This window comes from Mytilus californianus, unplaced genomic scaffold (assembly GCF_021869535.1).
Source record: "Mytilus californianus isolate M0D057914Y unplaced genomic scaffold, xbMytCali1.0.p SCAF_13, whole genome shotgun sequence".
Lineage (NCBI taxonomy): Eukaryota > Metazoa > Mollusca > Bivalvia > Mytilida > Mytilidae > Mytilus > Mytilus californianus.
In genome coordinates this window covers 35,558,428-35,585,416 of record NW_026262615.1, presented here as the reverse complement: position 1 = coordinate 35,585,416, position 26,989 = coordinate 35,558,428, and the positions used below count along the sequence as shown (strand labels likewise).

The 26,989-nt window shown below is 32.5% G+C and overlaps 1 protein-coding gene across 8 annotated transcripts in view; it reads right to left on the bottom strand.

Moving 5' to 3' along the window:
* Positions 1-442: 442 nt before the first annotated feature.
* Positions 443-26,989, bottom strand: part of LOC127723549 (uncharacterized) — a 180,844-nt gene continuing 154,297 nt past the window's right edge. For all 8 annotated transcript variants that reach the window (XM_052230212.1, XM_052230209.1, XM_052230211.1 and 5 more), the window contains one exon: positions 443-628. In XM_052230212.1, coding sequence (XP_052086172.1) covers positions 518-628 — 111 coding nt within the window. In that variant the 3' untranslated portion in view covers positions 443-517. The remainder of the gene's footprint in view (positions 629-26,989) is intronic.

Genomic DNA, 26,989 nt, shown 5'->3' with positions numbered 1-26,989 from the left:
AAATGTCACACAATTCAAACGTAAAAAAGTAACGGCCTGATTCTTGTTAAAAGCAACAAACGAAATACAAAAATGGTTTCAGTAAATAACCGACCAACAAATAACCTTGTTTAGTAACGCAAAAGCATAACGCAAGCAAAAACTGTACAAAACAATAAACGGATAGCAACCAAGACACGAAAAAACCACCAATGAATAACAAGTTTCAGACTTAAGAAATACACTTAAAGAATGAAATTTGGTTTAACATGTTAGTGGCACCCAACCCTTCCCTAACCTGGGACAGTGGTGTAAAATTACAACATAAGAAGTTTCTTTTAACATATTACATAGCACTCGATAGCACTTGATATAACGTGGTTTGAAATGAAACATGAGTTAAACAGATTTTCGATGAATTGAAGGATTGTACTAGTTGATTGAATAAACAATTGAAGCACAATGACAACACAAATCTCAAAGTTTATTGTACACTAAACAAATTTCAAATATGTTCAAATTGAACAGAGTTTTTTTCTTATAATTGAGTAACAAGTTTTGCATTCTTGTATATTTTGTCTTCCATGTTAAATTTCCACAAATGGGCTTCCCAGTTTTCAAAATCTGTTTTACAGGAGAAGGCATATATCTGAAAAAAAAATGTTTTTAATCACAAGTAAGATTTTCAGGTTTACCATCTAGTGGAATTCACCTTTTGTAATTTGGCATAATCTATGGTCATTAAAAAGTAAAAAAAGTAAACTAGCAAAACTACCGGACTCCTTGGAAAATTCAAAACGGAAAGTCCTTAAACAAATGGAAAAATCAAAATTCAAAGTCATCAAACTGTCATATTTCTGACTTGTAGAAAATGGTGGATTACACCGGGTTTTATAGCTAGCTAAAATTCTCACTTAAATGTTTGGCCAATATATATATATATATATCAACCCAATGTACAAAGCAGACAAAAAGCATTATATGTTACTTAATATGAAACAAAGAAGTGTAAACTTTTTACAAGGCTTTTTGCAAATACTGTTAAGGACTTAACGGAATCAAATTTGATACTTTGAAATTGTATGCCTGTACTATATTTGTTACCTGATAGACAAAGCTGACCATTCTGATATCCTTTTTTTTTTATAAAAGAAAATCTTTAAAAAAGCAATTGTTACATGAAAACGATTGTATGATAAAACTACTCTTTGGATTCATGCTTTCGGAAATAAAAAAAAAAAAGACAGGCTTTGCAAACAACATCATAAAAACCTGTTTAAAATGAAATAAATGAGAGAAATAAATGTTTGATACTAATTTTCTTGCGAAAAACAAACGTTTTCATCTATGTAGCACGCGACTTTTTAAGGCAGCCAAATACAGTCGAGGCAAATAGGAAATTGCATAATATTATGAAATATCCTAATTTAACACATTATTATGAAACTTCATAATATTAGATAATCGGCTAATTTTGTAACTATATTATGGGATTTCGTAATTCATAAAAATATGGAAATACATAAGATAAGAAAAATTTTATAATTTTAAATATTTTTTTCGGTCGTTTTTTGGGCCCCGTGACTAATTTTGGGAAATTTCTAGAAAAAAAAAGTTATTTTTGAGTGGCGTTTATACCAGGTCATAATGAACAACTGTCAGATTTTCATCGATACGCCTTAAATTCTCCCGACACCACCCTCTTTGTTTGTTGTAAATAATTTAACAAAGGGAGACAACTAGTATCGGTTTAAAATACAACTTGCGGTTATAGTTCTTTGATAAATCGATCTTTTTATTGCTAATCTAAGGTTGAAGATGTGTTTTTGTTATATTTCTAATCTAATTTGCATGTGATTTACAGCTGCATATTTCATTTTCATTGATGAAATCTTGAATTATCTAGTTTAAGACGTTTGAAATGAATATACTTGAAATAAATTTTAAAGGTTTATCTAAACAATTGGCTGTTGTCATATGCATGTTGAAACAATAAAATATCAAAACACCAAATAAAATATTATCTATCAAAGTTTATTTAATGCATATCGATGTATTTGTTCACTAAAATAATGCCAAATAACAAAATTATTTTAAACAACTAAAATCATATGTCTGATCTTAATTTTGTAAATAGCGATATTTTCTTTATCGCGTGTAGAAACTTAATATTTCTTTTAATTTTAGAATTATTTTTTAAATATTTTACAGTGTTCTTTTGTTGATTTAGGTACTATTAATTGGATCATGGAAATATTATATTGTCAATAAACTACTTCCATGATCGGATAATTATGATAAGATTAAATCGTAAGATACGGCATTTAAGTGCATAACGATGTATCATGGTTTATTTTCATCACTGCTGTCAAGATATGTAGCGTGTACAACATGTAATAACAACTCATCTTGGTATGATTCAACCACAAAAGTTACTGTTTACAAAAGAAACGATTATAGAAAATTTATGTTGTAAAAAACAGTATTTGTTTCAATAACACACATTTGTACATATTTTTAACGAAACAATTGCTATATTACGCACACGTTTTGATTTAAATGATTCATTTGAATATTTTATAATTAAAAACTATTTTATTGAATTTAAATTTTATGTTTTTTTATTTAATTTGAAAGTGGTGTTTTGTAAATATCTGCATTTGCATGTCCGTCTGCCTGTTTGTGATTTAGTTAAGAAAGAGACCATAAAAATCAGACAAACTCATTATAATACATATACATAAGAATAAAGGAATACTTGTATCACAATTATACACAAATTAAGAAATATTTTTGTATCAGAAAATTATATAAATATAACGTGAAAATTGATATGGAATAGAACAATTTTAATTGAAAGACTACGCTTTCGATAATTTTAATTTACAGGGAAGTGGCAAAGTAGGGAAGAGCAACAAAAAAGTTCATACAATTGCGAAACTCTCGAGTCAAGTAGACAAAACGATCTTTCGGCTTCAAAATGATTTACTTTGAAGAAGAAAAAAAAATAGTGCTGTTTTACGAAATCGTTTATCGAATTTCAGTATATGATAAAGTTTCTTTAATTGACAAAAATATGGGGATTTTGAACTTCAATCTGGTAAGGTGATTATTTAAGATGCTTGCGTAGAAAATTATTATAGACTACATAATTATGATAATAAGAAATCGTCATATTATACATTTATTTCAATATGGTAGTTTGTAAAGATCTAACCAATCTTTCACAATGCTCAAACAAGCGCTTACTTTGGAAGTGTTTTTTTTCGGCTACATTAACAGGGACCCCAAAGGGTGACTGGGGGATAGAAGTATGGTTACGTAGTCTTCTTTCGACCGGCAGTAAAACGCTTGACAAAGTCCTTTTGGCTGTGCGGGATGTACGTATTTGCAGTCAGAATGGGGACGTTAAGTCTGATGCCCAGTGTAAAGAGAGTGTAACGCTATCAGTAAGTTAAGAACCTTTAAAACAACTCTCTGAGGGGTCCATAGGTAGCCTGTTGCAAGGCAAAATTTCAGTCCCTATCCAAAATACTCTCATTTTACAGTGCCAGTCCAAATTTCCCCGACCTTCATCCTGGATGGCCACTTATACAACACCTGCCTATTGTATTTATTATTAACTTGTTCTCGTCCTAAACATGCATTAAATATTTTTCACTGGACGTTAAGCAACGAAAAATCAATCAATCAATAATTACCAGTTTATATATATATATATATATATATATATACAAGTCTAAATTGAAAACAACGTTCAAACCTATGATTGCGTTGGATAAAAACTGCAATTTTTATGCGTGTGCATGCAAAACAAATTTCTTGGTAGAGGGGTCTAAAAACAGCACAAACAACATTTTCCAAAAGACCAAATGAGTGAAAAAGTATATTTTAACAAAACGCATTTGACTAGCAGGTCGAACAACTGATGTTCCTAAACCCTGCTGACTGCCATTGGCGATTGCCAAATAAACAGATCACTGATGTAATAAATGGATCTTAATTATGAATTTAATACTAAACAGAAAACAATAGACTTGCGGAAAAGATGGTATACCGCAAACAAAAGGTGCAAAGGTTTTTGTACACCATATCCGGATTTCGACAATTAATGTCTCTTCAGTGATGTTAGGAATCGAAACGGTATTTGGAAGTCCATATAATTTACCTCAATTTAGGATAGACTCTTAAATTTTGAAAGAGTCAAAATAGGATGAACGGATCATATAAACCCGAAGGCAAATATAATACAAGCCCAAACGAAAAAATATAAACAAGTCTAAATTGAAAACAACGTTCAAACCTATGATTGCGTTGGATAAAAACCGCAATTTTTATGCGTGTGCATGCAAAACAAATTTCTTGGTAGAGGGGTCTAAAAACAGCACAAACAACATTTTCCAAAAGACCAAATGAGTGAAAAAGTATATTTTAACAAAACGCATTTGACTAGTATAAAGGTTTATTCTTCTCCTCATTGTTATGCAATGATATGTGCATAACACTCGGCATTTTACTTTGCAGTAAGTACACAGGGTGGTTAATTTTAATACATGTACCTTTCTTTATTTACAACAGCTTATTTCCTTAAATCTAACATAAGAAATAGAAAGAAAAAATAATGTTTGCGTTATATCGCACAGGTTTGCCTTATTTCGCAAATGTTTGCGTTAGTTCGCAAAGGTTCGCATTATACGCAATTGTTTGTGTTATTTCGCAAAGGTTTGCATTATAACGCAAACATTAGGAGACATATAAGAAAACAAATGTATGGGACTTTTACGCTTCCGTAAAATAACGACAAAAACGAAGTTAAATCTTAAATGACATTGCCTGTTTATCTATTTTTATTCATGGGTAGATCAAAACATTTTTTTAAGACTCATCGTTAAAGGCCATACGGTGACTGTTAGTTCTTATCCTCTACGTATTTTGGTCTATATTGGATTGTTGTCTCATTGGCAGTCTTACAGCATTTTCGTTTTATAGTTATTATATGAATATCTTTCAACAAAACCGTATTAATATATAATAGATATCTACCCAGTATATAATACTGCTTCCTGTTTGTTTTCATTAGAAATACGAGATTGCAAGTGTCGTCCGTATCATACTTATTTATTATGACATTCTTCTATTTAGTATTTATACCTTGTTATGAATCCAGGAGTTTCGTACATATTGTGCCGAATGTAGGTTTATAATTTATTATAATAAATTACTTACCATACACCACTAGATCGGTATAAACATTGTTTTACCTTTTTAGTTTAATGTTATTTCTATTTCTTTCGAATGTAAAATGGTAGAAAGAAAATCAGTTGATGAAACCCATTTGAATAACGTATACAGGATGTACAATTATATATTAAAATGTCTATAGAAGTTGGATCTTTGAACGTGTAGTTGCATATACATTGTACACAAAGATACTGTTAAATGAAATTAGATATCCTGCATTTATCATGCTTTTCAATTATATATGGTCGAATCGCAGAAAGATCCCTCCTTTAAAGTATTGACAACTACAAATCTGCATTGACAATAATATATTGGTGTACATTAGATACACCCATTTGGACTAACGCCCTCAAGGTGTATATAAAACAAACAAGTATAAATTAATGTCTACAGAAATGGAAATAATACATGTACATGTAACTGTGCGTATTGCTTTTTGTTTCTTTATTCTACATTGGCTAGAGGTATAGGGGAAGGGTTGAGATCACACAAAACATGTTTAACCCGGCTGCATTTTTGCGCCTGTCCCAAGTCAGGAGCCTCTGGCCTTTGTTAGTCTAGTATGTTTTTTAATTTTAGTTCACTTATATGTTTTGGAGTTTAGTGTGACGTCCATTTTCACTGAACTAGCACACAATTTTAGTTAGGAGCCAGCTGAGGACCACCTCCGGGTGCGGGATTTTCTGTATTGAAGACCTGTTGGTGGCCTTCGGCTGTTGTCTGCACTTTGGTCGGGTTGTTGTCTCTTTGACATATTCCCCATTTTCATTCTCATTTTTATATGTAACACATGGTTAGAAGATGTCAGGAATTATGTACAATTGATCCATAATAGCTTAATATTCGATGAAGTTGAAATTAAAATTGCGAAAAAAAAGACAGATGTCAAATGATAAGTTGAACAGTCACAATAGTCAGAAAAATAAAAATATAACTATGATGAATATAAACAATAATAAAATATTGATACAAACAATATTTTCTATTAATTCATAAACGATAAAATCCATATATCATGTGTTTATATTCTACATTATGAGTAAACAGGACATCTGAAAACATACCATATAGCTTTGATTTATCGAAAAATACAAGATTGTGCATTATGTTTTTTAATACAAACTGGAAACCTGTCTACAATCTAAATTATGCAAGAAAAAAGAAGCGTATTTGTTAACGAATGATAATCTTCTGAATATACGACATTCTTCACAATCTATATTATAATCAAATCAGATTTGGGAGACACACTCCTGTAGAAAAACGTTCTGTATGAAAAGCGTGCAATTAAAGCATAATACTTAGCTACATTATTAGAAACAGATGTTTGCGATGATTATTAAAGGGACATTAGTTACTATTCTTATCGTTATGAAAGTGTTAAAACTTTGCTATTCAAAACTATTTACTTAATTAAAGATTAGAAGGGATATTGAGCAATAATTGGAAAAAACACAGTATATCATCGATATAAAGTATTTGATATATCATTGTTATAATTTATTTATTGTGTACATGTATCGTTAATGATACAGTGCCCTCGTTAGAAAGGTCGTTGGCAAATATCTAGACGTTTTATACATATTGTGAAAATTTATCTAGAAAAAAAAAAAATGTTAAACTCTTTAAATAAATTTATTTTCAACTTGTTATATGACGTAATTGGAATCTTATTTTCACAAAGTCTGTCATTTTTTGACTACTCTGTTTTTCAAGCACACCGGTCTATTCACTTTCGTTTAAACTTTTAATATATTAAAATATTGAAATGTCTAGGTGAATATTATACATTTGTTTCCCATGCCGGAGGGAGATATGAAGATTTGTTCACCCAAGAATATTCATATTTCACGAGGGCTCTGCCCGAGGGAAATATGATTTTTCGAGGGTGAGCAAATCTTCATATCTCCCGAGGCAAAGGGAAATGAATGTTTTATTCCACTGCCTATGCTTTGTTTACTATCAATACATTAAATATTATTTTGCATATATTTTTTTTCTTATCCGCTTGTTTTTATAAGTCAAACTAAACACGACATAAAATTGAGAATGGAAATGGGGAATGTGTCAAAGAGACAACAACCCGACCATAGAACAGACAACAGCAGAAGGTCACCAACAGGTCTTCAATGCAGCGAGAAATTCCCGCACCCGGAGGCGTCCTTCAGCTGGCCCCTTAACAAATATATATACTAGTTCAGTGATAATGAACGCCATACTAAACTCCAAATTGTACACAAGAAACTAAAATTAAAAATAATACAAGACTAACAAAGGCTAGAGGCTCCTGACTTGGGACAGGCGCAAAAATGCGGCGGGGTTAAACATGTTTATGAGATCTCAACCCTCTCCCTATACCTCTAGCCAATGTAGAAAAGTAAACGCATAACAATACGCACATTAAAATTCAGTTCAAGAGAAGTCCGAGTCTGATGTCAGAAGATGTAACCAAAGAAAATAAACAAAATGACAATGATACATAAATAACAACAGACTACTAGCAGTTAACTGACATGCCAGCTCCAGACTTCAATTAAACTGATTGAAAGATTATGTCTTCATCATATGAATATCAGGCACAATCCTTCTCGTTAGGGGTTTAGTATCATACCATCATAACATATATGAGAAGAACATAACCCTTGTCATGCCAACAACTGGTTTTTAAATAAATGTGTTTAGTTCCGATGCAAAGACCCTATAAGTGAATCAATACTAACGCCAAAATATGCAATCTTTAATGACATGACAACAGTATCGTAACTATATCCCTTCTTAATAAGTCTATTTAAAGATTTTGTTAGCTTCAGAGGTGAATACTGACATTTTTGTGCTTTATAAATAATATTTCCATAAAAAATTGGATGTGAAATACCTGAACGTATAAGAAGTCTGCATGTTGAGCTATATTTACGAATGATGTCCTTATACCGATGATAAAATACCCATTGATAAACAGTAAGGATCAAAATTTAATTATAAGTCTTTTTGTTTTATCGTCTGAAATAAATTTGAACATGATAATGATTTTTGCTATCGCTATTTGAAGAAGAATAAGAAGTTCAAAACGTTATGTACATTAACCGCGCGTAACGTCGCACGAAGTAATCCCGACATTTCAGAGGGGAATATGATCCTCAGAATGGAATATGAAGATTTGTTCAATGACACGTGGAAGAGTCTCAACCAATCAAATATTGATTAAACTATCAATATGTTTAAACAGTGGAATAATATAAATTAACTAAGTGTGATCAGGGGCGTTGCTTATCGAAGCTGTCTTAGGATCTGTCCTAAGATCTATCTTTGAAATAAATTAAGTTTATTTTGAGTACCGACTTACTGTATATCGAAGCTATCTTAGCTAGGATGTGGCCTCATCACTTTTCTAAGTGTTACAGATAAGAAAACTGGGACTTAAACAAAATTTGTTTTTAGAATGCATCGAATTTCACCTGTAGTAATACATTCTAAGATTAAGTGTCCGATTCCCCAAAACGTGTCTATTCTCCCCAAACGTGTTCGTAATATTCAATATTGCCCAAACGTGTCCGATAATTGTTATCGCCAAAACGTGTCCACTGTTAAACACCAGAACGTCTCACGTCTTTTAGCATTAATACATGTATGTCCTTAAATTTTGACTGAAATTGCTTATTGTTCAGTTGCAATTATTTCATGCTCATTTAGAGCGAACATACAAACAGTTCTAGTGTAGTTGAATTAATCGTTTACTATGTAAATTAAGTGTTACTAATAAACTCTGATGATGCCTTTTATATTAATCCCACGGCGGGCCTTCAGCAGACTTTACTACCTGTTATCAACAGTTCTGGTATTTTAAAAACCGTTCAAATCAAAAACTGTTATCAGGTTTTTTAATAAATTTTAGGTTTCGAGCATCACTAACGACACACAAACAAGAGCCATAACGTCCAGTGCCAAATATTTCATGCATTATTTCAACGACATTATGTTAACAATAAATACTGTAGATAGCGTGATTGGTATGATTGCCAATTAGACAACTCTCTACAACAGACAAATGACACAGAAATTAACTACTATAGATCACCGTACTGCCTTCAACAATGAGCAAAGCCCATATCGCATAGTCAGCTATTAGAGGCCCCGAAATGACAATGTAAAACAATTCAAACGAGAAAACTAACGGCCTGATTTATGTACAAAAAAAAAAAAACGAAAAACAAATAAGTAACACATAAACAAACGACAACCACTGAATTACAGGCTCCTGGCTTGGGACAGGCACAAACATGCATAATGTGGCGGGGTTAAACATGTTAGCGGGATCCCAACCATCCTCCAAACCTTGAACAGTAGTGTAACAGTACAACATTAGAACAAACTATAAAAATCAGTTGAAAAAATCTTAACTCGTCAGATGGATATAAATACAAATACAACTGTACACAGAGTGGACGTGGCAGGGTACTTGTACATCCCAACAACAAAAAGACAATATAAGTACAGATCTGAGAGTACTCGCAGTAACTGACAGCTAGTCCAAAGCCACTAGCAACTAATAAAAAAAATCATGCATCTAAGACTAAATCTATATATATATAGGCGGGTTCTTGTCTCTTTGACACATTCCCCATTTCCATGCATAATTTTATACAATACTTTCACGAATGTTTAATACAATTTAGTTCAGACTAAAACAATTTACTCTGTAATAACGCGTTAATTTCACATTATGTAAAAATGAAACTATGTTAAAATATAATGTTATACCTTAAAAAAATTGCAGTTAATGAAAGTATAAGCCTGAAGGTTCCATACGTTTCAGCCATTGGCCTTTTTAATTGGAATTAAATAACTTACAATCATAACGCTTAGATTCATTACGTATAACTACAACTTTACCACGCTTTTTCTCTTTTAATTTTTTGTTATCGTTTGTACACATTGTTAAGTCTGTCAGGTCCTCACGTTTTTATTTATTTTATTCGAAGGTCTTTTTAGTTTTTTGATAAATTGCTGTGCCAAATACTCTTTTTTTTTGGCAGTGACTTTTAGATTTTTCATTTATTCTGGAATGATGTAGCAATATTAGTTTGAATCAAATCATATTTTCATACGAATGTCGGTTATTTCAAAGACTGTCCACTATACATCATTTTTATTTTGAAATATTCTATAAACATGCTTAACTATCAAATCTTCTATTTTTACTTGCAGCTTGACTCTTTCAAATCGCACTTTACTTTCGTAACTCGCAACTCGACTTTCTATATAAATACGAAATGTAGAATTTTTTTCAGTTCGATAATGACTTTCTTTAAATTTGTTGCCTAACAATGTAAATTTGTGGTTGTATTTTTTACTTTCAAACTTTACGTCTTTAGGAAATTTAATCAATTTTTAATAAAGTCATCTATATCTGTCATAATTCAATAGAAACCCTTCAAAAGAATACGGGAATTCAAGGCTTTTTACCAGAGATACCGCTATGAATATAGAAAGATGTGAGAACAGAGGGCTATGAAATTAATAAACAGTATTTGGTGTGCTAATGATATCGTTAGGTACCAACCTTCATTATTTTTTTACTTGATCTGTACGCAGCAGTAATACTTGGACTGATAGTTGATGGTTTACGTCCAGTGTCAAATATGTCATGCATGTACAGGATGCGATATGTTGATTTTAAAAGAAAGGGCTGTTCCGTTTGAAGGTTAGGAATTGGAGACAGCCACTGCTAGGGTATTGATAAGGACAGATATTTATCTAGCAATATTTCACCAGCATGTCAACCCTCAGGAACATATAGACATAAAGCATCCATCCAAGTTCCGATCGAACGTGGCTGCGTATTTATACATCCCGCACAGTTAAACGGACGTCCATCTCAAGCAAAGGTTACGATACCAGAATATTAGACGTTCAACAGTTTTATTCAGAAATTAGACTAAAGTGTAAACAGAATCGATTGCTATTCAGGAAATATTAATACGAATTGGAAATTTAAGACACTAGGCAATTTCAAACACGGACTTAATTAAGTCCGATTGAAAATTTAAATGCATCTCAAAATGTATATGTACATATACGTGCACACATTGACACATTCTCAATATAAAAACACTAATACCCATTCATTGAACAATTATGTCCTGCTAGTTAATCAACTCATAAAATCTATTTTCTTATTTTTATAAATGTACATTGTAGCATACTGTTTGAAAGCGGCAAACATACATTTGTATATATTCAATCGTACGGTCTTGAACTATGAGCAATACCAGTAGAGTGTAGTTTACTTTAAAAAGACACTGGTACAACATAATGTGAAATATGCTTTTCAAAAGAGCAAACCAACGCTCAAATATATGTTAAAAACTATAAAAAAAAAAAGTAATTAACGACCACTGCTAGTTTCGGACAGACATAATACATATTATAACAGGTTTCATCATATTTTGAACGCTTAATCCTCCCTCATCTAGTGACAGGCGTGTTGTGGCAGTACTCTTGTCATGCTTTAAGTTTAAAATAAATCATATTCTATAAACCGCTATACAGTATGGGTTTTCCTCAATGTTAAAGGCCGTGGTGTTGACTATATATATATATATATATATATATATATAATAGTCTATAAAAAGGACCAACCAGCAAATTTACTATGTACCAGATCGTCTAGAATAGACGATACTGTGCAGATAAGGAAAACATTATAAGAGTCTAGAGATTTGCACAACGATACTAATATAAGATGGTATTATACGAAGATGTTGTTATTAAATCGTGTTGACAAATATTTCGGCTTAACAAATATTATGTATATATTTTTACAAAACGCATTTGGATAACAGGTCGAACAACAAATGTTCTTAAACCCTGCTGACTGCCATTGGCGATTGCCAAATAAACGGATCACCGATGTAATAAATGGATCTTAATCAAAAATTTAATACTAAACAGAAAACAATAAACTTGCGGAAAAGATAATATACCACAAACAAAAGGTGCAAAGGTTTTTGTACACCATATCCGGATTTCGACAATTAATGTCTCTTCAGTGATGTTAGGAATCGAAACGGTATTTGGAAGGCCATATAATTTACCTCAATTTAGGATAGACTCTTGAATTTTGAAAGAGTCAAAATAGATTGAACGGATCATATAAACCCGAAGGCAAATATAATTCAAGCCCAAACGAAAAAATATAAACAAGTCTTAATTGAAAACAACGTTCAAACCTATGATTGCGTTGGATAAAAACGCAATTTTTATACGTGTGCATGCAAAACAAATTTCTTGGTAGAAGGGTCTAAATACAGCACAAACAACATTTTCCGAAAGACCAAATGAGTGAAAAAGTATATTTTAACAAAACGCATTTGACTAGCAGGTCGAAAAACTGATGTTCTTAATCCCTGCTGACTGCCATTGGCGATTGCCAAATAAACGGATCACAAAATGTAACAACATAGATCTCATTATTAATTTATTACCAAACAGAAAACAATAAACTTGCGGAAAAGATGGTATACCGCAAACATGAGGTGCAAAAATTTGTACACCATATCCGGATTTCGACAATTAATGTCTCTTTAGTGTATATATATATATACAACTCGTCTAAACATCAGCCCAACAATGTATGTGAAGCCAAGGTGGTCGAGTGGTCTAGCGCGTCGGATACAGTGCAGGCGATTTGGTGTCACAATATTTCAGTAGCATGAGTTCGAATCCCGGCGAGGGAAGAACAAAAAAATTGCGAAAGCAAATTTACAGATCTAACCTAGATGGGCTGATGTTTAGACGAGTTGTATATACAGAATGTACAGTAACACAGCCATGTATCACCATCACTGCTGGTGATCCGATGAATAAATCTGTTGTAGAGTTGTCACTTGTTCAGACGTACTTATGTATATATAAATATATAATTGCATGCATGTTCTTTGTTTCAAGCTCGTTAGAAGTTTTATTGAAACATGTAATGTTTAATAAATGAGGTTAGCCAATCAAATCACTCACATTGCATTCCGATGACGTTTTCATTTTGTCAACAGGCTATAAATTGCCAAATCGTCCTACTTTTTTTTTCACTTGCGGACAAAAAAACTGATTTTTTAAGAACATTAATTGGCATTTATTTTGCGTCCAACTTATGTCTCAAAGAGATGCATAAGCGTTTAATATTTTTAGATGTCAATTTGCCTGTTTTAGATGACTCCATCTTGCGATAGTTAAAATTGTGTAGCTAGACAAATGTCTGAAATTGTTTACCAACATACCTAAGCAAAATACGTATATCGGTAAAAAAAAATGACTTTAGTTGTATGTAATGTATTTCCTTTTAAGGTTTCTTGTATTCATTCAGTCAATTGGAATTTAGAAATATTTGTTCTCCTTTTTGTATAAAAAAATAATGACCTGTTTTGCAGACATAACTGCACCCCCTTCCCCTCCCCCTAAAAAAAAGGAAAGGAGACAACGTACGTCTAGTTCACAAAGGATACACAAATGTATGTTCCTCAATATATGAATGATTGTTGGTTGCACAACGTCCAGTGGCAAATATTGCATGCATATTTAGGACGATTTCTTGTCCTTTTTCACTAAGACCAACATTGATAGTACTATTGCTTTTATAAGCAAGTAAAAAAGAAAACAAACCATTGTAGTTTCCTACATATATTAACTGTATAATTAATCTGCAATCTGGTCATTTGTCAATTTTTTTGTCATTGAGTTACTGTCTTGTTGATGCATACGACATTTTTCTTTTTATTCATATTTAAAGTCTGTCCTTGATGACACTTTGTTTTCATAATATTTGCTTAATATAAAAGGACGACCATTTGATTTTCTCTGGGGATATAGGAGGATTAAGAAAATGATATCAAATGGTCGTCCCCTCTCTGTAAGTGTCCAAATTAAAAAGTATGATTTAACAATAAGAGGAAAACACAAGAATAATTTTAAAGATAATATGTTCACAGCAGCTATGATAATAATAAATCACATGAATGCATTTGCACGAAAGCATTACAAAAATATCTACTTTTTAGACATAATATAAACAAATCATTATATATATATATATATATATATATATATATATTTATAACGAGATCTACTCTTACATCGTTAGGTTGATTTTCTAGGCACTTTATATATACATATATAATTATATCCGAAATATCTGAAATTTGTTCATGATTTAATAATTTTGTTTGTGATGTTGTACTCTTTTAGACTTGTTATATATATATATATATATATATGCAGTCAGCAGGGTTTAAGAACATCAGTTGTTCGAACTGTTAGTCAAATGCGTTTTGTTAAAATATACTTTTTCACTTTTTTGGTCTTTTGGAAAATGTTGTTTGTGCTGTATTTAGACCCCTCTACCAAGAAATTTGTTTTGCATGCACACGTATAAAAATTGCGGTTTTTATCCAACGCAATCATAGGTTTGAACGTCGTTTTCAATTTAGACATGTTTATATATATATATATATATATATATATATATATATATATATATATATATATTATATAGTTTGTTCTACTGAATAACAATAAAGATCCCGCCAGAATTTTTAGATCAAGGATAGGCTTGGCATTTGATATCTTTGTGGTTAGAAAACCCCATTCATGCAGTTACAACAGTTTTGACATGATTAATTTGATGTAATCAAGATAAACTGCTGACTTCTATAGTTAATCGGTATAGTATTGAAAACACACAAATGATATATTTTGCAGTCGCACTTGATTTATTCAACGAATACTATCTTACAAAAGTCTTGGCTTGATAATTGATGCAAAATAGTTTGAATGATACATCCACTTCGCTTTCTTTCTCTCTTTCTCTCTCTTGAATTTAAAAAAAGATAGATTGCATTTAAAAAGATGAATTTATGGCAGACAAAAGTTTCGAAAAGGATACCTACATAATTAACTTTTTAAATAAAATGGTTGAAACTATCGTTTTAAAATTATTCGTTTATTTAATTACTTTTAATATTAATTGGAATTGGGGTTCGCGTGAAGAGGTAATGAGTAGATAGCATTTTTTTTTTAGATGAGGGGGGGGGGGGGGGGGGGGGGGGAGGGGGTGATGAAAATGATATAACGGTTGCCTATAGCTATAATATATACCTTTTATTTCAAACATTAAGATTTTAGAATAAATACCGTGTAATTATAAATAGTTTTTACAAAAGACAGATGCAATGCCATTCAGTGATGTTACAATTTAATTAGATGATCTATAGGAAGATGAGAATATCAGATGACTTTACTAATGTTTGCATGTTTATATTTACATAACAATATCCGGTCGATCAATAGTTTTTAATCAATTGGCGTTTACTTGGAGATTTGAAGGGGGACTTCAATACTTAATTGATAGAGGTGCCGCTGAGGTTCTTTTCATATAATTTATTTCAAAAAATGTTCACCTTTGTCAATAAATGGTAATTTTATGGATAACAAAACAGTCATAACACAAAGAAAGTTACCGTGAGGGCTTTTCATATAATTACAAGTAATGTATCATGTATATTTCTTATAGTTTTCCCCACCTATACTTATATTTTGAAGCCGGAAAATGTATAACCTATTCCAGCGGCACGTCCTATCACCTTGTATGTAGAACGTATCCCCCCTTTTTTTTCAAGTCAACCGACTGATTTAATGAGGGGGAGTGAAAATAAATATACTGCTGGCCTGGTAAGAACTGTTGATAAATAATATGACACAAGGTGGGATTAGAATATTTTGCAACACAAAATGCAGGAAACAATAGTGAACAGAAGGTTAAGCTTTTCTCTGACTGTCAACGCAGTCTTTGTACTAAAACCAAGGTGAATGTGTTCTGATTGATATTTAAGGGCATACAATACAGTTTCGATCCCACAATGAATACATTTTACCAAAATTTGCATACAAGTTATTTTACAATTCAATTATGTAATAAAAAGTATACCTTATTATAGAATTAAATTAAACGAAAAGAACCTCAGCGGCATCCCCTGTCACTGAATTAAGTATTTTAGTACCCCCCCCCCTTCCTAATCTACGAAGTAAGTTACACACAAATTGATTACAAACTATTGACTGAATATTGTTCTGTAAATATAAACATGCAAAAATTAGTTAGGGAACGACAATTTAACTTCAAAAGAGATTTTTTTTTCTTTAAAAAAACAGTATGAAGCCAAGATTACAAAATTATCTTTTCTACCAATAGGAAAATAATGTAAAAAACAATCTTACTAAGTGTCTGGTGGGCTATACATATACTTCTTTGTTGTTTTTTCATATTCTTTCTTCTGAATACAAATATATATATAAGCACACCAGTATTCTCTTTTCTTTTGACATATTTACCTCTACCCTTTATGTTTTTGCCTTTTATCCACTTTTCGTGTGCCTTTTAATCTCTATTTCTGCCCATAATTCTGTATTTTGTTAACCCCATCAAGCCTCTTTTCTTTTTTGTCACATACAAATATATTTCCTACATTTTAGCTTAATTTTAGACTTGAACAAATGTAATGAAGAAAAATGCACTTTTCAATTTGTTTGGTCGTTATTATTATGAAACACCGAAAAAAGTACCTCAACTACATTTTATAACGAAACTGGATTTAAAAAAAAACCAAAATGAATGATATGAAAGATTTTGAAGAGCTTCCATGAATATCAAAATTAGAAATATGCTACAATTTAATTACAGTTCCATGTAAACGCCTATTGGTTTGTAGAAATGAATGACTAGTAATAACTACTTCCCAATTGTATAGAGCATGACATATGGTATAGACTATTGTTCAGTGTATGTTCACTGGTGTTAATATGTCCTTTGATTGAGTTAAGCTATTTCAGTAGATATTTTATAGTGTGTCTTTCTATGTTGTGATGTTACACTATTGTTTCAGAAAAAGGGTGAAGGATTGGTACCATTAAAACGTTTAAACCCGCTGCATTTGTTTTTACCTGTCCTAAGTCAGGAATCTGATGTTCAGTAGTTGTCGTTTGTTGATGTGGTTAATAAGTGTTTCTCGTTTCTCGTTTTTTATATAGATTAGACCGTTGGTTTTCCCGTTTGAATGGTTTTACACTAGTAATTTTTGGGGCCCTTTATAGCTTACTTGTTCGGTGTGAGCCAAGGCTCCGTTTTGAAGACCGTACTTTGACCCCAAATGGTTTACTTTTATAAATGTTAACTTGGATGGAGAGTTGTCTCATTGGCACTCATACCACATCTTCTTATATCTATGTATTGAAAACCATTTGCTATAGATGGTTTTTTGGCTTGTTAGTTGTTGTATTTTTTGCCTTTTGGGTATTATATTGTTTTCTTATTACATATAATTCATCTTCCTCAAATCTTATTTAAGTCATACTCTGAAATCTACAGATTTTAGACACCAAAGAGCACTTTTGCAACTCTATGATTGATTGATAGATTGTTGGTAATCAACGCCACATTCATCACTATTGGCTCTTTATATTGATGAAGGAGCCGGCGTTCCAGGAGAGAACAACCGACCTTCGGCAAGAAAACTGGCATGCAATTCTATTCAATTAAGATGAGAGTCAAACGCAAATGTTTCATGGGGGTTTGAACTCACAATCTCAAATTGACAGTACAGCCGAGTCTAACCAAAGATTTGAACATTGCTATTTGATGCGTCTTAATTGAGTACGTGTCCTTTAGGAGTAGGAGCAAACACTAGTCGGATCGGAGTCAGAGTAACGTGTTACACATGTAATGTTTACTGTCTTCCAATCGATTTATTTGTGTCCATATTTTTTTAATGAACTACTCTGTTATAGCGGGAAAATGTTCTTACAATTGAAGAGTTCCGTTTTAGAGTGTTTACAAATTGTCTCATGATTGGGAAATTTCAACCTTATCTTAAAAAAATTGCCTCATTTTACGGATTAGATTTACACCTACAAATATAATGCATTAAATAACTTATATAACAATCACTGACGAGAAAGCGACCCTTCATGGAGACGCTTGATCAAGTGTGCGCTTTATTAAATACGACTCTATCCTAAGGCAAATACTCTATTACCTTCACGGAGACGCTTGATCAACTGTGCGCTTTATTAAATACGACTCTATCCTATGGCAAATACTCTATTACCCTTCACGGAGACGCTTGATCAAGTGTGCGCTTTATTAAATACGGATGGTTGTTAGGTACAAGACGCCATAGTTTATTACTTTGAATTTGAAATTTAATCGACAGTAATAACAGAACATTCAGTATAATAAATTAAATAACACATATCTGAGAGGGTGATAGAGCAGATTGTTACCCCTCGAAAAGACATTGTCAACCTTGGCTTCGCCTCAGTTGACAATGTTTTCTCGGGGTAACAATCTGCTCTATCACCCTCTCAGCTATGTGTTATTTATATAATGTCAAGCGATGCCGACCCATGGGTAATAAAGAACGTAAACACGATATGATTACCTACAAATTCATTAAAAGAAGCACATATATGCTGTTCTTTTTTATGAAACAAAAATAATCTGGCCTATTCAGTTGCTAAAAAATATTATGACTTCATCTACAGCAAGTATGACATGCATGATGTTATTTTTTCTTCGCTCGCTAAAAAGATTATCCACACATTGTCAGATTGTATAGTGTACTAGTACCTCACTTTCAAGATCTATGGACAAACCGACATACAGGACAGGACACACTTGTTAAACCTTAACCGAACACTTAAACAAATATTTACATAGAAGACATTTATGATAAAATATCGAAAGGACAAAATAGAAAAAAAATTTAAAAATCAAATGCTTAGAGTGTGTATTAGTATGTATAGGATTGGTTCATTCAAATGTTGAAAAAAAATATTCTTGCTTTGGATTGACTGAAAAAAATATTCTTGCTCGGTTTGCATGATAAAAAAATCTGGCTTGATATAAGAAAGAAAGTCAAATGGTCCATGTCTAATTGAATGAAAAAAAATCTAATGGTTTTTCATGAGTTAGATCATTATACCAAAACTTCAATCAAAAACTCATTAAAACTATGTATGTAAATAGTAAATAATAATAAGTCAGTGTTTGAAATATTTGTTAGAAATTTCAAACTTTTTGTTAGTAGGGATGAGCAGCTGAGACGCCAAGTACCCAACCCTTTTCATATATTTTGTTTAAAAAAATATATACCTTATCATACACAATTAACAACAAAAAAACAGACCTATACAGCTTACTGTTTGGTGTGAACCAAGGCACCGTGTTAAAGACCGTACGTTGACTAGACTTGCTACATGTCCCTTCCTTATTATTTTTATTTTCAATTTTCTCCTTTAACAATTTTACTACTACAACTAAGAGATTACCATCATACTGACATTTGCAGAGAAAGGTCTGTTTCTAAGGACAATCAGTATACTGACAGTTTTCAGTAAATATATAGATTAGTAAGAAAGAAATAAAAGAAAGGGAATTGTAGCAAGTCTATTGTTTGGCCTATAATGGTTTACTTTTACAAATTGTGACTTAGATGGAGAGTTGTCTCATTGGCACTCATACCACATCTTCTTATATCTATAGATATATTTGGATATATTTCATCTTCTGGTACATAACTATGTAGATTTTTTGGGGTTCCGCTCATCGTCAGGTTCTTATTTAGAAGCAACGCAGTCGTAATACTAGACGTGTTACGAAAAGGTATATACTCGACGCTGAGGTTGGCAAATAAGACTTAAAATGAGGAGACTGTGTCAAAACATTGATTATCGATTAAAACAGGTAAAATTCAATTTGAGTTATGTTAACCGGGTATCCTTCACACAAGTCTTGGTTCATTAAAAGTTATACAAATTGAGTATAATCAGTTTCTGATATCATTGCTTTGGATAGATCATAGGATGGGCAAGGTGTGAGTATTTGTGTGTGTGGGGGGGGGATTTTTTTACTTTATTCATTACGATATCAATCTGTCAATCCACTACTGTACCTCGTTCCGAAAAGCATGAAATATTTGTAACTGGACCAAAACATCCAAACAACATTCAATATAATATAATAAATCTAGGCAAAACCCGCATAAAGCTCTACAGTCTGATTGAATTGTTTTCGGATGTCTCCATAGGCTTCCACCGATTTTGGAAGTTGAAAAAGCATGAAATATTTGTCACTGGACGAAAAAAACAAACAACTGTCAATCAATCTCTGCAAAACCTGTACAAAATTATACAGTCTAGTTGATTTTTTTGCAGATTTCTTCACAGGCTTCCACTGAATTTTTCAGCGTCTAATAGCGTGTTTCAAGTATACCTTACACCCGAACGATAATTGCAAGTTTATTTTTTACATTATATTTTTTCTGCTCTTGTTCTACACGTAGCTCTAAGTTGATGGCGCCAATAGAGGATAACGAACGGAGAACGACATGCGGTATTTCTTTTTTTACCTAATATGACTAAATTCCAGGGAAATTTTATTTCATACGTGGCAAATAAAAGGCAGTATATTAAACTGTTGAAAATCATCCTGTTGATATAAGAAACTACTCCGTGTGAACACGATATGATTTCTAGTGTCCACAACGGATCGAACCAGTCACATTTTACATGAATATAAGATAAAGGAAATTAATTCCTGTGTAGGTATTAACAGATTAGTATATATAAAATCATTTCCAATGTCCAATAAGGGCTAATGAGGCACTAGAGATTAGGAGTTTATTGCTCAAAACGGGTTTCCTCTTCTCCTGCTCGACTGCATGTCAGCCCGCCCTCCAGCTAAATTTCGTAATATTGTATCAGTCAGTTTTGCATTCAGTACAACCCGTCCAAAAGTTCTGAACACGGGTAAACACACCTTTAATGAAATGTTCGTCACTTTTGAGTTCGAAAAAAAAGAAATAGCAAGTTGCTTTATTTTTTTTGGATTAGCGAGGATTTTTTTTCTCCCATCCATTAATACTCCTTTTTTCTCGAAATTTAAATCCTTTCTGCAATACCCTCTCCTCCTGTCAGTGTCCCAAAATACAAATAGGAAGAATAATTATGTTGTAGATTATAATTATATTCTGCACGAAATAATTACTATTGAGTATTTATTCCAAATATAACACCTTGCTTTTCAAATAAATTCGTCATTTCTTTAACACTTTTCTCTGTTACCCCTTTTATATCTTTTATTATGAAGAAATTTTAAAAGACAATTAAAGATGTTTGATCAGATAAATGAATTAACAGCCCAGACAGTAGCTAACACTTTCATTGAGTTTAATATTAATGAAAAACGGATAAAAAGTTACTTTGCCGTTCCCTCTTAAAGATTGAAATAAACAATTAATTTCCCCATAGGCGACAATGATAGCCCTTTTCGATATACAAGCTTTAGAAAGTTGATTTTTTTAACGAAACCTTGCTAGAATTAAAGAAAAGTTATTAGGACAGTATTTTTTGGTCCAAAAAATATAGGTTCGCGTTGCTTTTTTAGCGTAATTTGTACATATCTCCCATGCCTATCAATAATGCACTTAAAAATACGTGTCTCATCCTAGCGTTTAAAAGACATATCAGTTCCGTTATGGCTAAGGAAAATAATTTATTTGGCCTTTGGTATAATGCAGAATGCACGAAGTCTCTAATAACAAAAAATAACTAGTGTCAAGCTATCCAGCAATTCTCATCCTGCAATTCTCTTTATAAACATCTATCCTGCAATTCGCCATCCTGCAATTGCGTTTGGAAAACTACTTGAGCGACAATTTTATTTTTCTTTAAAAACCATAGTTTTTGACTTTTTCGTTCGAAAACAAGATTTATATAGAAAATCAAAGACTTTTATATCCCATTAACAAAATTCTAAATTTAGTTTGCAAATTTCTAACTCATATTTACGGTTTTGTAATTAGCATTTACAATACTTACATGATGACGATTCAAACAAAGTATTATCCGTTAATAAGTCCAGGATGTGATTCGTATAAACCCATGTTAAACCCAAATTTGCGATTTTCGAAACTCATATTAACGACTAAAAATACAGAATTTTGATGTTAAATGATTTTATTCATGGTATACCTACAACACAACTTCTATTTAAAACTGGGTCACCCACTTGTTCAAAACCATTGCCCCGGCAGTTCTGTATGGCTATAGGGTTATAGAGTCTGCTCTAATAAATAGCTTTTGGGTAGTACTACAACGAGGGGCCAAAGAATTTCTAGGGTAAGCATTCCTAGAGGACGAAAATTGCGTCCGAAACATGGAAATAAAGCCCAATTCGATAAAATACGCATTGGGGGCACCCACTTTCCGACCCATTGTCTCGGTAGTTCTTTATCGCTAGGCATTATAGACGCTGCCCTAAGGAATAGCTATTGGATAGTACTACAACGTGAGGGTAAAGAATTTCTGGGGTAAGCATTCTTAAAGGCCGAAAATTTCGTCCGTAACACGGAAAAAAAGTCATATTTGTTAAAATATGCACTGGATTCAACTAGAACGGGATAGTGCGTCATAAGTCAAATTATTTTTTTTTCTTTGCTTGCCATACATTGATTACAAAAAATAAACCCACCATCTTATTAAATTCAAGCGCAAGCCACTTGCACGAAAAATGCGTAATACACTTTTTCTGCTTTGTTTTACAAGACATTTGCTATAATACAGATAATATCAGTTACTCATTCAACATATTGTTATTTTTTCGGACCTACTTTAGAGGATGCCGAGAGTATGGAAGGCCATTTCACAGTATGACTGCCAAAATGAATATAGTGAAAAAGTTATTAGATAACACTACATTAAGATATAATCGGATTTTTTGGCGTATACATTCCTTAGATGCGAACATTCGAATCTTTGAAATATTGTTTGTGTTTGATGAAGATCTAGCACATTAAATGACATTAAAGTGGTCTAAGAGATATGGGACGCACGATCGGTCTTATTCGTTTACTGTCAACGAAACAATGAACAGTGCCGAATGTTGGTACTGTATGATGTATATTCTTCTTTAATAAATAAATCATTTATTTACTGATTCACATATGAAGCTGACACACTATAGTAATGACTACCCAGATAATTGGTTGGAAATTGGGTGACCCTAGAGCGTATTTTATCGAATTTTGCTTATTTCCATGTTTCGGACGACATTTTGGCCTGTAAGAATGCTTACTCCAGAAATTCTTTACTCTCCCGTTGTAGTAATATCAAATAGCTATTCATTAGAGCAGAGTCTCTAATCCCTAGCCATAAAGAACTACAGAATTAATGGGTCGGAAAGTGCGTACCCCAATGCGTATTTTATAGAATTTGGCTTTTTTCCATGTTTCGAACGAAATTTTGGGCTTTTAAGAATGCTTATCCTAGAGATTCTCTACTATCCCAATGTAGTACTATATAATAGCTGTTCATTGAAGCAGAGTTTTCAATCCCTAGCCATAAAGAACTACACAGACAATTGGTTGGAAAGTGGGTGAGCCTAGAGCGTATTTTATCGAATTTGGCTTTATTTCCGTGTTTCGAACGAAATGTTGGGCCTTTAAGAAAGCGTACCCCATAAATTCTTTACCCTCCTGTTGTAGTAATATCCAATAGCTATTTATTAGAGCAGAGTCTATAATCCCTAGCTATAAAGAACTACCAAATTAATGGGTCGGAAAGTGGGTACCTCAATGCGTATTTCATCGAATTTGGCTTTTTTCCGTGTTTCGAACGAAATTTTCGGCCTTTAAGAATGCTTACCCCAGAAATTCTCTACTATCCCAATGTAGTACTATATAATACCGGTAGCTATTCATTGAAGCAGATTCTATAATTCCTAGCCATTAAGAACTAGCCAGATGATTGGTTGGAAAGTGTGTGATCCTAGAGCGTATTTTATCGAATTTGGCTTTATTTCCATATTTCGGACGAAATTTTCTGCCTTAAAGAATGCTTACCCAAAAAATTCTTTACCCTCCCGATGTAGTACTATATGATAGCTATTCATCGAAGCAGAGTTTCTAATCCCTAGCCTGTAAGAACTACAGAAACAATGGGCCGGAAAGTGTGTACCCCAATGCGTATTTCATAAAATTTGGCTTTTTTCCGTGATTGGAACAAAATTTTTGGCCTTTAAAATAGCTTACCCCAAAAATTCTCTACTATACCGATGTAGTACTATATAATAGCTATTCATTGAAGCAGAGTCTCTAATCCCATACCATTAAGAACTACCCAGACAATTTGTTGAAAAGTGGGTGACCATTGAGCGTATTTTATCGAATTTAGCTTTATTACCGTGTTTCGAACGATATTTTGGCCCTTTTTAATAAAGCTAACCCCAGAAATTCTTTACCTTCCCGTTGTAGTTCTACTCAATAGCTATTCATTGAAGAAGAGTTTATAATCCCTACTCATTAAGAACTACCAAGATAATTGGTTGGAAAGTGGGTGACCATAGAGCGTATTTTATCGAAGTTGGCTTTTTTCCGTGTTTCAAACGAAATTTTGGGCCTTTAAGAATGTTTACCCCAGAAATTCTCTACTATCCCAATGTAGTACTATATAATAGCAATTCATTGAAGCAGAGTCTATAATCACTAGCCATTAAGAACTACCCAGATAATCGGTTGGAAAGTGGGTGACCCTAAAGCGTATTTTATCGAATTTTGCTTATTTCCATGTTTCGGACGACATTTTCGGCCTTTAAGACTGCTAACCCTAGACATTCATTACCCTCCCGTTGTAGTAATATTCAATAGCTATTCATTAGAGCTGAGTCTCTAATCCCTAGCCATAAAAAACTACCAAAACAATGGGTCGGAAAGTGGGTACCGAAATGCGTATTATATCGTATTTGGCTTTATTTGCATATTTCGGACGAAATTTTCGGCCTTTAAGAAAGCTTACCCCAAAAATTCGTTACCTTCCCGTTGTAGTACTATATGATAGCTGTTCATTGAAGCAGAGTCTTTAATCCCTAGCCATAAGGAACTACCCAGACAATTGGTTGGAAAGTGGGTGACCCTAGAGCGTATTTTATCGAATTTGGCTTTATTTCCGTGTTTCGAACGAAATTTTGGACCTTTAAGAAAGCTTACACAAGAAATTCTTAAACATGCATAAAAACGAAACCATATCCGGGACTTCACAGATATATATCTCTTTGTGAATCGTCATGATTTTTCTAATTGTAAATTCTAGTTATAGACCGTAAAGATGAGTTAGAAATTTGTAAACTAAAGCTAGAAATTTGTGAATGGGATATAAAAAACTTTATATTTATCTTTTTTTTCAAACAAAACAAGTCAAAAACCATGATTTTGAAAAAAATAAAATTGTCACTCAAGTTGTTTTTCGAACGCAATTGCAGGATGACGAAATGCAGGATAGCTTTATCGCAAGATAATTGCTGGATGAGAATTGCTGGATAGCTTGACACTAGTCAAAAAATAACGGGCGCACATATCAACCAATCATGATTAGCTATACTCTTAATTCTGAATACCAAGTTATGCTCATAAAATGGCTGCGCCCCTAAAATCTAATGGTTTATTGTAACCTATACGGTATTTAATACTTTCTAGAATCATGCAATTCATAGTTCGTTATATGCACAAATATATATGCCACACAAAAATCATCTTCAAAACGTTCTGGTATTTCTCTCTGAATTTTCACAATTTGTTATCAGAGGTGACCCCAGTCAATAATTTAAAATCTAATGGTTTATTGTAACCTATAGGACGCTAGCTGTCACAAAGGAATTTCTTTAAATAATTGTTATCATATTTCATGTAAACAAACCTTTAATGTGAATTAGGTGCACATATCAAAATGATCGGATTTATTGCATCTATAAATAGCATCAGTGGAAATACCAGATTTCAGTAAATAGAGTTTAATTGGTTTGACAAATAGCTGATGTATTTACGGCAGCCGCATCAAAAATAAATACGGACATATAATTAGTATCAGATACTTATGATATAATCAAGCAAGTGATTATATCAACCTATCGATCGCGATGTATTCAATCTGATTTTCTCACCCTTTTCATGAAATAGTGACCTATTTGAGCTCATCACTACCACTCATTACATAGTAAGTGGCCCCGAGATCTTCAGATCTACCTTTTTAAACGCATTTAAGTAACATATATATAATTGTGTGTGTTTTATCAATAGCTAATACTGTGGTATTATCTTTGTGGCGTTATCAACCATGTAATTACGCATGCTATTCTATGCATCGGTTTCCAATGTTTGAATGAGTTTACAAAAAGTATTACTTGATATTGACCTTCAGGATAAAACCGCAACCTTGATAAAGGTAGAATTTTGCGAAAGACTGTAATTATTTGTGGTTCCGCTTTTAACAAACAGGATGTTTGATTATGATAAGGAAGAATTGAAGCTGCATTATGTTGTGTCAAAATTTTAAAGAATCCAGAGTGTAACAAAACTCCACTTAACTTAATAGTCATTTCATCATAAAGTTTATAACACAATTCCGTCTGTTGAACACGTACGGTTTCTACATTTTCCAATGTTTTTACATAAAACTACATATCACACATACAGAGAAAAGTATATTTAATTCTAGGTATCTATTTAAACTTAGGCCTACATATTATTTCTTGTTAATATCTCTTACTCATTTTTTTAGTTCGTAATACACTATACAATATAAAAAAAGAAGATGTGGTATGATTTCAAAAGAGAAAACTCTCCACAAGAGACAAAATAACACAAAAAATAACTGCTAAATGTGACATCGTACG